The sequence below is a fragment of the Panulirus ornatus genome, chromosome 10 (genome assembly GCF_036320965.1).
Source record: "Panulirus ornatus isolate Po-2019 chromosome 10, ASM3632096v1, whole genome shotgun sequence".
NCBI lineage: Eukaryota > Metazoa > Arthropoda > Malacostraca > Decapoda > Palinuridae > Panulirus > Panulirus ornatus.
Window position 1 is genome coordinate 29,966,681 of NC_092233.1, and position 18,018 is coordinate 29,984,698.

Here is an 18,018-nt window from a genome sequence, read left to right on the forward strand (position 1 = left end):
CATCCCTGCCCTCCACTTCACTAAGGTAAAACCAGGAAAACAAACAAAAAGGCTACATTGGTTTACATTCACTCTCTAGCTGTTATGTGTTATGGACCAAAAACATAGCTTCCTATGCACATCCAGGGCCACAGACCTTTACATGGTTTACCCCAGACATTTCTTATCCCGTGGTTCAGTCCTTTGACAGCATATCAACCACAGTATATTACATCATTCCAATTCACTCTATTCCTTGCACACCCGTATGTTCAGGCCCTGATCGCCCCAAATCTTTTTCATTCTATCCTTCCACCTCCAATTTGGTCTCCCGTTTCTCCTTGTTCCCTGCACCTCTGACACATGTATCCTCTTTGTCAACCTTTCCTTACTCATTCTCTCCATATATCCAAATCACTTCAACACACCCTCTTCTGATCTTGCAACCATTCCCTTTTCATTTCCACATATTGTCCTCAAACATTTCAATTCCAGCATGTCTACCCTCCTCCTTACAACCCTATGTATAGCCCATGCCTTGCAACCATATAATATTGTTGGAACTACTATTCCATAAACCATACCCATTTTTGCTTTCCAAGATAACGTTCTCTCCTTCCATACATTCTTCATTGCTCCCAGAACCTTCACCCTCTCCCCCACCCTGTGACTCACTTCCACTTCCATGGTTCCCTTTGCTGCCATGTCTACTCCCAGATATCTAAAACACCTCATTTGCTCCACTGTTTCTCCATTCAAACTTACATCCAATTAACTTGCCCCTCAACCCTTCTGAGCCTAATAACATTGTTCTTATTCACATTTACTCTCATGTTTCTCCTAAACACACTTTTCCAAATTCAGTCACCAACTTCTGCAGTTTATTACTTGAATCCACCACCAAAGCTGTATCAACAGTAAACAGCAGCTGACTACTTCCTAGGTCCTCTCATCCCTAACAGACTACATACTTGCCCCTCTCACCAAAACTCTTGCATATACCTCCCTAGCCACTCCATCCATAAACAAATTAAACAGCCATGGAGACATCACCTACCCTTGCTGCAGACCAACCTTCTCTAGGAACCAGTCACTACCTACTCGTACACATGCCTTACATCCTTGGTAAAGAATTTTCACTGCTTCTAACAGCTTACATCCCACACCCAATAGTCTTCAGACATTCCACAAAGCATCCCTATCATCACTATCATATGCCTTCTCCAGATCCATGAATGCCACATACAGATCCATCTGATTTTTTAAATATTTCTTACACACAATCTTCATAGGAAACTCCTGATCCACACATCCTCTACCACTTCTGAAATCACACTGCTCCTCCCCAATCTAATGCTTTGTACATGCCTTCACCCTCTCAGTCAATATACTCCCATACAATTTTCCAGGGATACTCAGTAAACTTATGCCTCTGTAGTTTGAAAACTGACCTTTATCCCATTTGCCCCTGCAGAGTTGCACTGTACATGCATTCAGCCAGTCATCAGGCACTTCACCATGATCCATACATGCACTGAATATCTTTAATAACCAGTGAACAACACAGTCACCCCCTTTCTTAATAAATTCAACTGCAATACCATCCAAACCCGCTGCCTTGCCAGAAATCCTCCCCTTCTGGTTTTTACGTTTCAAAAAAAAAAAAAATAAAAGGAACAGAGAAGGGGGCCAAGTGGGGATATTCCCTTTAAGGCTCATTCTTCTGGTCGAGACGCTACCTCTCAAACACAGGTAACGGCGAATATGTATGGTTAGAGGACAAGAGCTGAGGAAGGAGCTGCACTACTCATGAAGCAGGAGTTGTGGGAATATGTGATAGTGTAAGAAAGTAAATTCTAGAATGATGTGGGTAAAATTTGAAAGTGGATGGAGAGAGATGGGTGATTATTGGTGCCTTCGCACCTGGTCATGAGAAGAAAGATCATGAGAGGCAAGTGGGTTGGGAGCAGCTGAGTGACTTGTGTTAGCAGCTTTGATGCATGAGACTTGGTTTTAGAGATGGATGATTTAAATGTGAAGGTGAATAATGTGACAGTTAAGGGTATAATTGGTGTACATGGGGTGTTCAGTGTTGTAAATGGAAATGGTGAAGAGCTTGTGGATTTGTGTGCTGAAAAAAGATTGGTGATTAGGAATATGTGCTTTAAAAAGAGAGATGGTCAAAGGGTATTGTTGGATTATGTGTTAATTGATAGGCATGTAAAAGAGAGACTTTTGGATGTTAATGTGCTGAAAGGGGCAGCTGGAGGGATGTCTGATCACTGCCTTGTGGAGGCGAAGGTGAAGATTTATAGAGGTTTTCAAAAAAGAAGAGAGAATGTTGGGATAAGAGAGTGGTGAGAGGAAGTGAGCTTGGAAAGGAGACTTGTGTGAGGAAGTACCAGGAGTGATTGAGTGTAGAATGGCAAAAGATGAGAGCAAAGGACATGAGGGGAATGGGTGAGGAATGGGATGTATCTAGGGAAGTAGTGATGACTTGTGCAAAAGATGGATGTGGCATGAGTAAGATGGGAGGTGGGCAGATTAGAAAGGGTAGTGAGAGGTGGGATGAAGTTGTTAGTGAAAGAGAAAAGAGAGGCATTAGGACAATACTTGCAAGGAAAGAGTGCAAACGTCTGGGATAAGTATAAGCTTAAGTGGCAGGAAGCCAAGAAAAAGGTGCAAGTGTTGAAAAAGAGGGCAAATGAGATTTAGGGTGAGAGAGCATTATTAAACTGGTTTGGAGGAGGTAAATAACATGCGTAAGATGAGGGAGCAAATGGGAACATCATTGAAGGGGGCTAGTGGGGAAATAATAACAAGTAGTGATGAAGTGAGTAGATGGAGTGAGTGTTTTGAAGGATAGTTTAATGTGTTTGATGATAGAGTGGCAGATATGGGGTGTTTTGGTTGGGGTTGTGTGCGGAGTGAGAGGGGTCAGGGAAAATGGTTTGGTTAAGAGAGAAGAGTTAGTGAAAGCTTTGCAGAAGAAATTTGGCAAGGCGGCAGGTTTGGATGGTATTGCAGTGGAATCTATTAAAAAAGGGGGTGGCTGTATTGTTGATTGGTTGGTAAGGATATTCATTGCATGTATGGACCATGGTGAAGTGCCTGAGGATTGGCAGAATGCATGTATAGTGCCATTATACAAAGGCAAAGGGGATAATAGTGTGTTCAAAGTACAGAGGCATAAGTTTGTTGAGTATTCCTGGGAAATTATATGGGAAGGTATTGATTGAGAGGGTGAAGGCATGTACAGAGCATCAGATTGGGGAAGAGCAGTGTGGTTTCAGAAGTGGTAAGATTTGTGGATCAGGTTTTTGCTTTGAAAAATGTATGTAAGAAATACTTAGAAAAACAGATGGATTTGTACATAGAATTTATGGATCTGGAGAAGGCATATGACATTTCAACGTATATATATATATACATACACAGACATATACATATAAACACATGTACATATTCATACTTGCTGCCTTCATCCTTTCCCGTCGCCACCCCACCACACATGAAAGGGGGGGAGACAAACCAAAAAAAAAAAAAAAAAAAAAAAAGGCACATGCGTGAGTTAGTGCTAAGAAAAGAGACCAAAGGCCACATTCGTTCATACTCAGTCTCTAGATGTCATGCATAATGCACTAAAACCACAGCTCCCTTTCCACATCCAGGCCCCACAAAACTTTACATGGTTTACTGTAGATGCTTCTCTTGCCCTGGTTCAATCCATTGACAGCATGTCAACGCTGGTATACCATATCATTCCAATTCATTCCATGCCTTGCATGCCTTTCATCCTTCTGTATGTTCAGGCCCCAATCACTCACAATCTTTTTCACTCCATCCTTCCATCTACTATTTGGTCTCCCACTTCTCGTTCCCTCCACCTCTGACACATATATCCTCTTTGTCAATCTTTCCTCACTCATTCTCTCCGTGCAACAAAACCATTTCAATACACTCTCTTCTGCTCTCTCAACCACATTCTTTTTATCACCACACATCTCTCTTACCATCCCATTACTTACTTGATCAAACCACCTCACACCACATATTTTCCTCAAACATTTCATTTCCAACACATCCACTCTCCTCTGTACAAACCTGTCCAAGCCCATGCCTCACAACCATATTTCATTGTTGGAACCACTATTCCTTCGAACATACCTATTTTTGCTTTCCGAAATAACGTTCTCATCTTCCACTTATTCTTCAATGCTCCCAAAACCTTCACCCCCTCCCGCACCCTGTGACTCACATCAAATTCCATAGTTCCATCCACTGCTAAATCCACTCCCATATATCTAAAACACTTCACTTCCTCCAGTTTTTCTCCATTCAAACTTACCTCCCTATTTATTTTTCCCTCAACCCTACTGAACCTAATAACCTTGCTCTTATTCACATTTACTCTCAGCTTTCTTATTTCACACACTTTACCAAACTCAGTCTCCAACTTCTGCAGTTTCTCACTTGAATCAGCAACCATCGCTGTGTCATTAGTGAACAACAACCGACTCACTTCCCAAGCCCTTTCATCCACAACAGACTTCATACTTGCCTCCCTCTCTCCAAAACTCTTGCTATCAACTCCCTAACAATCCCATCCATAAACAAATTAAACAATCATGGAGACATCATGCACCCCTACCACAAACCGACATTAACTGGGAACCAATCACTTTCCTCTTCCTACATCCTTGATAAAAACTTCTTACTGCTTCTAGCAGCTTACCTCCCACACCATCTACTCTTAATACCTTCCACAGAGCATCTCTATCAACTCCATCATATGCCTTCTCCAGATCCATAAATGCTACATACAAGTCCATCTGTTTTTCTAAGTATTTCTCACATACATTCTTCAAAGTAAACACCTGATCCACACATCCTCTACCACTTCTGAAACCACACTGCTCTTCCCCAATCTGATGCTTTGTACATGGCACTATGCATGCATTCCGCCAATCCTCAGGCACTTCACCATGAACCATACATACATTGAATATCCTTACCAATTAGTCAAAACACAGTCAACCCCTTTTTTAATAAATTCCACTGCAATACCCTCCAAACCTGCCACCTTGCCGGCTTTCATCTTCCGCAAAGCTTTCACTACCTCTTCTCTGTTTACCAGACCATTTTCCCTGACCCTCTTAGTTTGCACACCACCTCAACTAAAACACCCTATATCTGCCACTCTGTCATCAAACACATTCAACAAACCTTCAAAATACTCGCTCCATCTTCTCACATCACCACTGTGTGTTATTACCTCCCCATTAGCCCCCTTCACCGACGTTCCCATTTGTTCTCTTGTCTTACGAACTTTATTTACCTCCTTCAAAAACATCTTTTTATTCTCCCAAAAATTTAATGATACTCTTTCACCCCAACTCTCTTTTGCCCTCTTTTTCACTTCTTGCATCTTTCTCTTCACCTTCTGCCTTTTCCTTTTATACATCTCCCAGTCATTTGCACTACTTCCCTGCAAAAAGTCGTCCAAATGCTTCACTCTTCTCTTCCACTAACAACCCTACTTCTTCATCCCACAACTCTCTACCCTTTCTAATCTGACCACCTCCCACCTTTCTCATGCCAAAAGCATCTTTTGCACAAGCCATCCCTGCTTCCTTAACTACATCCCATTCCTCCTTCACTCCCCTTATGTCATTTGCTCTCACCTTTTTCCATTCTGCACTCAATCTCTCCAGGTACTTCCTCACACAAGTCTCCTTTCAAAGCTCACTTCCTGTCACCACTCTCTTCACCCCAACTTACTCTCTTCTTTTCTTAAAACCTCTATAAATCTGTACCTTTCATACAAATCCACAGTTTCCCCAGTCAGCAAGGTAGCGTTAAGAACATAGAACTAAGCCTCTGAGGGAATACCCTCTCTTGGCCTCCTTCTCTGTTCCCTTTTTTGGAAAATTAAAAATGGGAGGGGCGGATTTCCAGCCCCCCACTTCCTCTCCTTTTAGTCGCCTTCCATGACCCACAGGGAATATGTAGGAAGTGTTCTTTTCCTAGCGCTACCTTGCACACATGAGGGGGAAGGGGGATGTTATTCCATGTGTGGCGAGGTGGCATTGGGAATAAATAAAGGCAGACTATGAATTATGTACATGTGTATATATGTATATGTCTGTGTGTGTATATGTATGTGTACATTGAGATGTATAGGTATGTATATTTGCGTGTGTGGATGTGTATGTATATACATGTGTATGGGGGAAAGTGAGTGGTTCTCAGTGAATGTAGGTTTGCGGCAGGGGTGTGTGATGTCTCCATGGTTGTTTAATTTGTTTATGGATGGGGTTGTTAGGGAGGTAAATGCAAGAGTATTGGAAAGAGGGGCAAGTATGAAGTCTGTTGGGGATGAGAGAGCTTGGGAAGTGAGTCAGTTGTTGTTCGCTGATGATACAGCGCTGGTGGCTGATTCATGTGAGAAACTGCAGAAGCTGGTGACTGAGTTTGGTAAAGTGTGTGGAAGAAGAAAGTTAAGAGTAAATGTGAATAAGAGCAAGGTTATTAGGTACAGTAGGGTTGAGGGTCAAGTCAATTGGGAGGTGAGTTTGAATGGAGAAAAACTGGAGGAAGTGAAGTGTTTTAGATATCTGGGAGTGGATCTGGCAGCGGATGGAACCATGGAAGCGGAAGTGGATCATAGGGTGGGGGAGGGGGCGAAAATTCTGGGGGCCTTGAAGAATGTGTGGAAGTCGAAAACATTATCTCGGAAAGCAAAAATGGGTATGTTTGAAGGAATAGTGGTTCCAACAATGTTGTATGGTTGCGAGGCGTGGGCTATGGATAGAGTTGTGCGCAGGAGGATGGATGTGCTGGAAATGAGATGTTTGAGGACAATGTGTGGTGTGAGGTGGTTTGATCGAGTGAGTAACGTAAGGGTAAGAGAGAGGTGTGGAAATAAAAAGAGCGTGGTTGAGAGAGCAGAAGAGGGTGTTTTGAAGTGGTTTGGGCACATGGAGAGAATGAGTGAGGAAAGATTGACCAAGAGGATATATGTGTCGGAGGTGGAGGGAACGAGGAGAAGAGGGAGACCAAATTGGAGGTGGAAAGATGGAGTGAAAAAGATTTTGTGTGATCGGGGCCTGAACATGCAGGAGGGTGAAAGGAGGGCAAGGAATAGAGTGAATTGGAGCGATGTGGTATACCGGGGTTGACGTGCTGCCAGTGGATTGAATCAAGGCATGTGAAGCGTCTGGGGTAAACCATGGAAAGCTGTGTAGGTATGTATATTTGCGTGTGTGGATGTATGTATATACATGTGTATGGGGGGGGTTGGGCCATTTCTTTCGTCTGTTTCCTTGCGCTACCTCGCAAACGCGGGAGACAGCGACAAAGTATAAAAAAAAGAAAAAATATATATATATATATATATATATATATATATATATATATATATATATATATATATATATATTTTTCAAACTATTCGCCATTTCCTGCGTTAGCGAGGTATTAAGAACAGAGGACTGGGCCTTTGACAGAATATCCTCACCTGGCCCCCTTCTCTGTTCCTTCTTTTGGAAAATTTAAAAAAGAAATGATGAGAGGGGATGATTTCCAGCCCCCCGCTCCCTCCCCTATTAGTCGCCTTCTATGACACGCAGGGAACACGTGGGAAGTATTCTTTCTCCCTTATCCCCAGGGATATATATATATATATATATATATATATATATATATATATATATATATATATATATATATATATAGGAGATAGGGGAGAAAGAATACTTCCCACGTATTCCCTGCGTGTCGTAGAAGGCGACTAAAAGGGAAGGGAGCGGGGGGCTGGAAAACCTCCCCTCTCAGTTTTTTTTAATTTTCCAAAAGCAGGAACAGAGAAGGGGGCCAGGTGAGGATGTTCCCTCAAAGGTCCAGTCCTTTGTTCTTAACACTACCTTGCTAACGCGGGAGATGGCGAATAGTATGAAAAAAAAAAAAAAAAATATATATATATATATATATATATATATATATATATATATATATATATATATATATATATATATATATATATATTTTTGTATATATATATATATATATATATATATATATATATATATATATATATATATATATATATATATATTTTTGTATATATATATATATATATATATATATATATATATATATATATATATATATATATATTTTTGTATATGTATATATATATATTTTTTTGTATATGTATATATATATATATATATATATATATATATATATATATATATCCCTGGGGATGGGGAGAAAGAATACTTCCCACGTGTTCCTGCGTGTCGTAGAAGGCAACTAAAAGGGGAGGGAGCAGGTGGCTGGAAATCCTCCCCTCGTTTTCTTTTTTAATTTTCCAAAAGAAGGAACAGAGAAGGGGGCCAGGTGAGGATATTCCCTCAGAGGCCCAGTCCTCTGTTTTTATCGCTACCTTGCTAACGCGGGAAACGGCGAATAGTTTGGAAATATATATATATATATATATATATATATATATATATATATATATATATATATATATATATATATATATATATATATATGTTTCCATACTATTCGCCATTTCCCATGTTAGCGATGTAGCGTTAAGAACAGAGGACTGGGCCTTTGAGGGAATATCCTCACCTGGCTCCCCCTCTGTTCCTTTTTTGGAAAATCAAAAAAAACGAGAGGGGAGGATTTCCAGCCACCCGCTCCCTCACCTTTCACAACACGCAAGGAATACATGGGAAATATTCTTTCTCCTCTAACCGCTATATATATATATATATATATATATATATATATATATATATATATATATATATATATATATATATATCCCTGGGAATAGGGGAGAAAGAATACTTCCCACGTATTCCCTGCGTGTCGTAGAAGGCAACTAAAAGGGAAGGGAGCGGGGGGCTGGAAATCCTCCCCTCTCATTTTTTTATTTTAATTTTCCAAAAGAAGGAACAGAGAAGGGGGCCAGGTGAGGGTATTCCCTCAAAGCCCCAGTCCTCTGTTCTTAACGCTACCTCGCTATCGCGGGAAATGGCGAATAGTATGAAAAAAAAAAAGAAATATATATATATATGCTGAGAGGTGCAACTGGAGGGATGTCTGATCATTATCTTGTGGAGGCTAAGGTGAAGATTTGTATGGGTTTTCAGAAAAGAAGAGTGAATGTTGGGGTGAAGAGGGTGGTGAGAGTAAGTGAGCTTGGGAAGGAGACTTGTGTGAGGAAGTACCAGGAGAGACTGAGTACAGAATGGAAAAAGGTGAGAACAATGGAAGTAAGGGGAGTGGGGGAGGAATGGGATGTATTTAGGGAATCGGTGATGGATTGCGCAAAAGATGCTTGTGGCATGAGAAGAGTGGGAGGTGGGTTGATTCGAAAGGGTAGTGAGTGGTGGGATGAAGAAGTAAGATTATTAGCGAAAGAGAAGAGAGGCATTTGGACAATTTTTGCAGGGAAAAAATGCAATTGAGTGGGAGATGTATAAAAGAAAGAGACAGGAGGTCAAGAGAAAGGTGCAAGAGGTGAAAAAGAGGGCAAATGAGAGTTGGGGTGAGAGAGTATCATTAAATTTTAGGGAGAATAAAAAGATGTTCTGGAAGGAGGTAAATAAAGTGCGTAAGACAAGGGAGCAAATGGGAACTTCAGTGAAGGGCGCAAATGGGGAGGTGATAACAAGTAGTGGTGATGTGAGAAGGAGATGGAGTGAGTATTTAGAAGGTTTTTTGAATGTGTTTGATGATAGAGTGGCAGATATAGGGTGTTTTGGTGGAGGTGGTGTGCAAAGTGAGAGGGTTAGGGAAAATGATTTGGTAAACAGAGAAGAGGTAGTAAAAGCTTTGCGGAAGATGAAAGCCGGCAAGGCAGCAGGTTTGGATGGTATTGCTGTGGAATTTATTAAAAAAGGTGGTGACTGTATTATTAACTGGTTGGTAAGGTTATTTAATGTATGTATGACTCATGGTGAGGTGCCTGAAGATTGGCGGAATGCGTGCATAGTGCCATTGTACAAAGGCAAAGGGGATAAGAGTGAGTGCTCAAATTACAGAGGTATAAGTTTGTTGAGTATTCCTGGTAAATTATATGGGAGGGTATTGATTGAGAGGGTGAAGGCATGTACAGAGCATCAGATTGGGGAAGAGGAGTGTGGTTTCAGAAGTGGTAGAGGATGTGTGGATCAGGTGTTTGCTTTGAAGAATGTATGTGAGAAATACTTAGAAAAGCAAATGGATTTGTATGTAGCATTTATGGATCTGGAGAAGGCATATAATAGAGTTGATAGAGATGCTCTGTGGAAGGTATTAAGAATATATGGTGTGGGAGGCAAGTTGTTAGAAGCAGTGAAAAGTTTTTATCGAGGATGTAAAGCATGTGTACGTGTAGGAAGAGAGGAAAGTGATTGGTTCTCAGTTTATGTAGGTTTGCGGCAGGGGTGTGTGATGTCTCCATGGTTGTTTAATTTGTTTATGGATGGGGTTGTTAGGGAGGTGAATGCAAGAGTTTTGGAAAGAGGGGCAAGTATGAAGTCTGTTGGGGATGAGAGAGCTTGGGAAGTGAGTCAGTTGTTGTTCGCTGATGATACAGCGCTGATGGCTGATTCATGTGAGAAACTGCAGAAGCTGGTGACTGAGTTTGGTAAAGTGTGTGAAAGAAGAAAGTTAAGAGTAAATGTGAATAAGAATAAGGTTATAAGGTACAGTAGGGTTGAGGGTCAAGTCAATTGGGAGGTAAGTTTGAATGGAGAAAAACTGGAGGAAGTAAAGTGTTTTAGATATCTGGGAGTGGATCTGGCAGCGGATGGAACCATGGAAGCAGAAGTGGATCATAGGGTGGGGGAGGGGACGAAAATCCTGGGAGCCTTGAAGAATGTGTGGAAGTCGAGAACATTATCTCGGAAAGCAAAAATGGGTATGTTTGAAGGAATAGTGGTTCCAACAATGTTGTATGGTTGCGAGGCGTGGGCTATGGATAGAGTTGTGCGCAGGAGGATGGATGTGCTGGAAATGAGATGTTTGAGTACAATGTGTGGTGTGAGGTGGTTTGATCGAGTAAGTAACGTAAGGGTAAGAGAGATGTGTGGAAATAAAAAGAGCGTGGTTGAGAGAGCAGAAGAGGGTGTTTTGAAATGGTTTGGGCACATGGAGAGAATGAGTGAGGAAAGGTTGACCAAGAGGATATATGTGTCGGAGGTGGAGGGAACGAGGAGAAGTGGAAGACCAAATTGGAGGTGGAAAGATGGAGTGAAAAAGATTTTGTGTGATCGGGGCCTGAACATGCAGGAGGGTGAAAGGAGGGTAAGGAATAGAGTGAATTGGATCGATGTGGTATACTGGGGTTGACGTGCTGTCAGTGGATTGAATCAGGGCATGTGAAGTGTCTGGGGTAAACCATGGAAAGCTGTCTAGGTATGTATATTTGCGTGTGTGGATGTATGTATATATATGTGTATGGGGGTGGGTTGGGCCATTTCTTTCGTCTGTTTCCTTGCACTACCTCGCAAACGCGGGAGACAGCGACAAAGCAAAAAAAAAAAATATATATATATGTATGTATATATATATATATATATATATATATATATATATATATATATATATATATATATATATCCCTGGGGATAGGGGAGAAAGAATACTTCCCACGTATTCCCTGCGTGTCGTAGAAGGCGACTAAAAGGGGAGGGAGCGGGAGGCTGGAAATCCCCCCTCTTGTTTTTTTTTTAATTTTTCAAAAGAAGAGACAGAGAAGGGGGCCAGGTGAGGATGTTCCCTCAGAGGCCCAGTCCTCTGTTCTTAACGTTACCTTGCTGATGCGGGAAATGGCGAATAGTTTGAAAAAAAAAAATTATATATATATATTTTTTTTTTCATATATATATATATATATATATATATATATATATATATATATTATCCCTGGGGATAGGGGAGAAAGATTACTTCCCACGTATTCCCTGCGTGTCGTTGAAGGCGACTAAAAGGGGAGGGAGCGGGTGGCTGGAAATCCTCCCCTCTCTTTTTTTTTTTTTAATTTTCCAAAAGAAGGAACAAAGAGGGCCAGGTGAGGATTTTCCCTCAAAGGCCCAGTCCTTTGTTCTTAACGCTACCTCGCTAACGCGGGAAATGGCGAATAGTATGAAAGAAAGATATATATATATATATATATATATATTCCCTGGGGATAGGGGAGAAAGAATACTTCCCACGTATTCCCTGCGTGTCGTAGAAGGCGACTAAAAGGGAAGGGAGCGGGGGGCTGGAAATTCTCCCCTCTCATTTTTTTTTTTTATTTTTTTATTTTCCAAAAGAAGGAACAGAGAAGAGGGCCAGGTGAGGATATTCCTTCAAAGGCCCAGTCCTCTGTTCTTAACGCTACCTCGCTATTGCAGGAAATGGCGAATAGTATGAAAAAAAAAAAAAAAAAATATATATATATATATATATATATATATATATATATATATATATATATATATATATATATATATATATATATACATACATTATCCCTGGGGATAGGGGAGAAAGAATACTTCCCATGTATTCCCTGCATGTCGTAGAAGGCGACTAAAAGGGAAGGGAGCAGGGGGCTGGAAATCCTCCCCTCTCATCTTTTTTTTTTCCAAAAGAAAGAACAGAGAAGGGGGCCAGGTGAGGATATTCCCTCAGAGGTCAGTCCTCTGTTCTTAACGCTACCTTGCTAATGTGGGAAATGGCGAACAGTATGAAAAATGGAAAAAAATATATATACATATTCATACATAGACATCCAGGCCCCACAGACCTCTCTATGATTTACATCAGACACTTCACATGCCCTGCTTCAATCCATTTGCAGCATGTTAACCCTGGTATACCACATCGTTCCAATTCACTCTGTACCCTGCATGCCTTCCACCCTCTTGTATGTTCAGGTCCCAGTTGCTCAAAATGTTTTTCAATCCATCTTTCCACCTCCAATTTGGTCTCTCACTTTTTGTTACCTCCACCTCTGACATGTGATATGTGATATATGTGATTTTCTTTTTTTTTTTTTTTTTTTTTATAAATAACCCCCCCCCATTCCAGCTTGTCAAACATCATGAAGCTATAAATCAATATTATGCTTTTGCAATAATTTTAGCCTTTCTTGAACTACCCACATCACATTTATTAGATGTTTAATTTTTCATAATTTTTTATAATTACAGTTTTCACTCTATTACTGTTTCCAAGGAATATTTATGTTGGATATTGAAACAATTATGGTATTTTTATACTGGAAGAGTAATGAAAAAGTTCAAGTTAAAACTTTCATTTTTTGATTACTAACTTATCAAGTAATGACCTTTATGAAATCATATTACGTGGTGAAGGGAATAAGTTTGAACTTGGGACGAATCTTATTGTATTTAGTGAAGTTGATCCGATCAGATTGGCTGAGGCTTTTTGGGGAAAAAGTCCAGTTTTCATTAAAATTAGAACAGACTTCTGTGCTGGTCTCTGTGGACACCAGATAGAGGGTGGATCTTTGCTTAGGGAATACCACATTGTATTCTGATTGGCTGAGATAGTTTACTTACAGAATAAAATCTGTTTTTCTCTCATTTTACTTTTACGTTGGACTGATGATATCACATAGCGCAGAGCAAGGTCATAGATGAGGTGGGTCCACACCTTTAACATTTATTGTAGGTATAATCTTGTTGTTTTTTGCCATAATTTTTTTTTTACGACCGATAAAACTTTTAAGGATTACAGTTGGCATGTTTCCTCTAATCGAGAATAACAATTCATTTTGTTGCCAGGAATGGATGCTCTTTAGTATAATGCTCACAATTCACAGGACATGAAATGGTGGTTAGAGCATGTGGCTGGATAAGGTTTACGTGTTGCAGGGTTGATCTTTGTTGCTTAAGGTCCCCAATTTAACTTCTTGCCTAAGTTTTCATTATATGAAAGTGAAAGTGGCAGCTTTAATTAGTAATATGCTGTGCATAAGAGTACTCCTTTGTATGCTTTGAATTTTACTGAGTATCACACATTTCCTCTTCTGGTCCATAATTGCCTATGTGAGCTGTCACATTGTGCATGAATGTACATTTTCCTCTCAAATCATTCACCATTTTTAGCTTTTTCATATGGAATACTTTTTTTCTGCTGATGGTTGTCTTTCCTTGGTTAAACATGTACATTGCTGTTGCTCTTTATAATCCTGAGATTGTGTATCCTTTTTCTCAGTCAATTCTTATCTCCTTTTCTCATATTCTCCCCATGTATCTTGAATTCCTTACATCTTGAAGAAGGAATTTATTCTTTATACCCATTCTTCTCTTTCTGCTAGTAGAAAACAACCATTACATTTCAATAACAAATTTGATCACTTTTCACTTTGGCAGATTTGACCATTTTTCTGTGGGTTCCTTCTCATAATTTATGGATAGATTACATGATAATTCAAATACATGTTTATGTAGTTAATATTACTGGTTAAATATTCTATTTCTTTCTTTAGCAGGGAATGGGTATGGGTAGTGGTGTCATGACAGGGGGATTTCCTGCCAGTGGAACTCAACCCAGTGTACAACCCAGTGTACAGCCTGCCCAGCCAACACAATCTGCTGGCTTTGATCCATTCGGTGCACTGTAACAGTGCAGGTAGGTTATGCAGAATTAAACATCTTTTTGATGAGATAAATCATGATAACTATATGCTGCTTTTACAAAGTCAAATTTGTTTTTGTTTTGTGTCAGTAAGTTAAAATTCTCTAACTCCTGCTTATCATTACAGATTGACCGTAATATATGCATAATATTGGCAGTAATAAGTGAAACAGAACATCAGTCTTCAGTGTCACCATCTCTTCAGTGTTGTGGCTTCTATTTTTTTGTCACCCTTGCCTCATTTTAATTGAGTGCCAGAAATAATGAAGTGTGGGCTGTAAGAGCTGACTGATGTTATGCCAAAAATGATTTTTCACTTGAGAGTGTAGAGTCTGTGATGTTTTAGGTGCAGTACTTTTTTGAAATATTGATTTCTATGATGATAGTATTGAGAAATCTTGTCAATAGAAAATTTCCTAATAAATCATCCAGATGAAATGAGATTAAATCATGCTGTCATTACCAAGTTGCCTGGTGTCCATTTTCCTTGTATAATTGACATGAAATGTTCCAGATTGATGTACTGCCGTTTATATGACTTAACATCATTTGTCCATTCAACTGACACATGAATATTGACTAGGCTTCTGTGTATAGCATGGAATTAATTTTAGATTAAGTAATATACAAAGGTGTATTATATGAATTGTACATTCCAGTGTCTGCAAGACAGAAATTAAGCCTTGTGGGATGTAGCGAGGTGTTGCTGTGTGGTGAATCTTTTGTAATATATTTATTCTTATAGGCATGAGTGCAGTATGTGACATTTTGCTGCCGGGCTAAAGGAACAAAGTAATATATATTTTCTTTTGTATATAAGTAATCTCATAATAGAAAAGTTGCTCTTAAAGGGCACTTGAATATAAACCTTTCTTTTGTCTTCACTTAAAAGATAAAACAATATTCTATATCCAAAACAAAACCAATAGCATGAAAGTTTTCTATGCAAGAAAGTATTGGAATGGCAGTGGCCCTTATGCATCAGATTAACTGCAGATTTAGATGAGGAAAAGAACTAATAAAACATTAAATTTATAACAGTTGGATGGGAGCTGTCACACCTTTCCTTTGCAGTAGAGATTGGGAGATCACCACACAGGGAGAAACCAAGCTGTGTTACTCATATCTAAATAATTAGAAACATTAGTTGTTGTACATAGGAGAGAATGGTGTTTGCAGTGGATGTAGTTGTTGCAAAAATAATTGTGTGCATTCCAGTTTGTGAAATAGGCACATAGTTATACTTCCTAAAGTCAAGGTGCAAGTGTATGGGGTGAATCAAGCTCTTATTTGCAACCTGTATATGTGTTAGCAATGTTGTCAAAATATTTGAATTATTCATGTCAGCATCCCCACTTGGAGGGATCATTTTTAATGTTGGCTGAAGTTTTGAGGATTTGGATAATGACACTGCAGCTTCTCACCATAAAGAAAGGCCACCTTAAACTTGCTTTTCCATTTCATACACACACACTTTTTTTCATACTTGTCCGCCATTTCCGAAGGACCTTTTTCACTGAATGGACTCTTGCAGCTTCAGTTGATGAACTCCTTTGGAGTGAGAAGTTCTTCATTTAAATTAAATTCATTTTGTTAGCAGATTATGATGATACAGAACTGCATAGGGTGACTTTTCAATCATGACAAAACCACAGACAGGCATAGTCCACCAACTCCCAAGTCATCTTATAAAGCATACCCCATCCTTGCACTTCAGTAACTTCTACTCACAGATCCCCCACCTCAAACAGACAGAGCACTGACAAAACACATACACATGGAATGATTTGATAAGTACTAAAAAACCACCCTCCCAACCCAGTATAAAACATCTTTTCACCAGATGTACATGTATCTGAAACCACACCCCAGACATACATGAGTCACACTCTCTCATCTACATTCATGCATCAAGACATCATCCATCCCCACAACAGTATAAACACTGATTCAACATATCCCAAGAACCTTCATGCCAATGATAAACTACCAGTGAAGACGCCAAACACTTGCTGCACAGTTACCCTGCACTTTCCCTGCAGAGATGCACAGACACCACCTGCACCCTCATGTCATTTTGAGTGATCAATTGTTTTCACTTTACAGTACTTCAACTAATCTGGGCATCATATGTAGCTTACACAGTATTCATTCCCACATCACAAACAAAAGTAACAAATACAACTAAATGCCTTCAGAACACTTCCTGGTGCCAGATTTGGATCCAGAGAAAAAAATGAAATGGTTTATCTACTCTGCAGAACTGGTCATGCCTCCCATGCTGGTCATCCCCCATGTCAAAAACAAATACAAATGATCTGCAACCAACACAGAACAAAGCACTCAGAACAATCATTATCTGTGGAGTAATCACAAATGCTCAACACCTGCACATTGAAACAAATCCTCCTAGTACAATTCCACCTCAACTTGCTCAACACTTAGTTCTTTGCATGAGCACTGGAACCCTCTTATCCAATCCATTACATAATCAATTTCCAGCCTCCAAGTACAGATAAAATGCTTACCCCTACCTCCCACTTCAGCCCCTATACTCTACACATCCCCCACTTCCAACAAACTCAGCACATGTACACACCAAAATGACCCAACAAGCATGGAACAATTGCCCTCCCAGCTCAGATTGAAGTTGTATTATTCTCCCTAGACATATACATGTTACACTTTCATGTTCTGTGCTCTAGAGATCACAGATCCCTACAACACTACAAACTCCTTTAAGAGATGCATCACTTGAGAAGTACTGAAAGGCACTCCAAAAAGCTAGATAAGAACTAGTTGCTAGTTAGAAAGGATGTTGAGAATTACTGGTTTAGTGTTAGGATGGTGGGAGATCACAGATTCCTACAAAACAACCAACTCCTTTAAGAGATGTATCCCTAGAGTAACGAAAGGCTATGCCAAAAAGCTAGGTAAGAACTAGTTAGAAAGGATGTTGAGAATTACTGGTTTAGTGTTAGGATGGTGGGTGATTGGAATGAACTAAATAATGAGGTAGTGAGTGTTGGCAGTTACAAAGGTTTAAAAAAGTTCAGGAGATAGGGCCACAAAAGTGTGGAACATTCTCCTCATACTGAATGAATAGGTAAACACACACACACACACACACACACTTTTTTTTTTTACTTGACTGCTGTTTCCCACATTAGCGAGGTAACATCAACACCTTTCTTTCCACACATTCATAAGTGCTCCCAGAACCTTTATACCTTGCACCCACACAGCATTGTTGGGACTACTACACCTTCAGAGATGACCATTTTTACCCTATCAGATGGGAGTCATGGGCTGCAGATAAGGATGTGTGGATGTTTTGGAAATGAAATGTTTGAGGGCAATATGTGTTGAGGTGGTTTGATC

General features: G+C 39.8%; 1 protein-coding gene across 23 annotated transcripts in view; it reads left to right on the forward strand.

Moving 5' to 3' along the window:
* The window catches only part of lap (phosphatidylinositol-binding clathrin assembly protein lap), an 806,852-nt gene extending 789,669 nt beyond the window's left edge, over positions 1-17,183 (forward strand). For 22 of the 23 annotated variants that reach the window (XM_071665674.1, XM_071665679.1, XM_071665690.1 and 19 more), the window contains 2 exons: positions 14,489-14,631; positions 14,765-17,183. In XM_071665674.1, the coding sequence (XP_071521775.1) occupies positions 14,489-14,623 (135 nt within the window). In that variant the 3' untranslated portion in view covers positions 14,624-14,631; positions 14,765-17,183. The remainder of the gene's footprint in view (positions 1-14,488; positions 14,632-14,764) is intronic. The other variant, XM_071665675.1, reaches the window with a different exon arrangement.
* Positions 17,184-18,018: the final 835 nt, after the last annotated feature.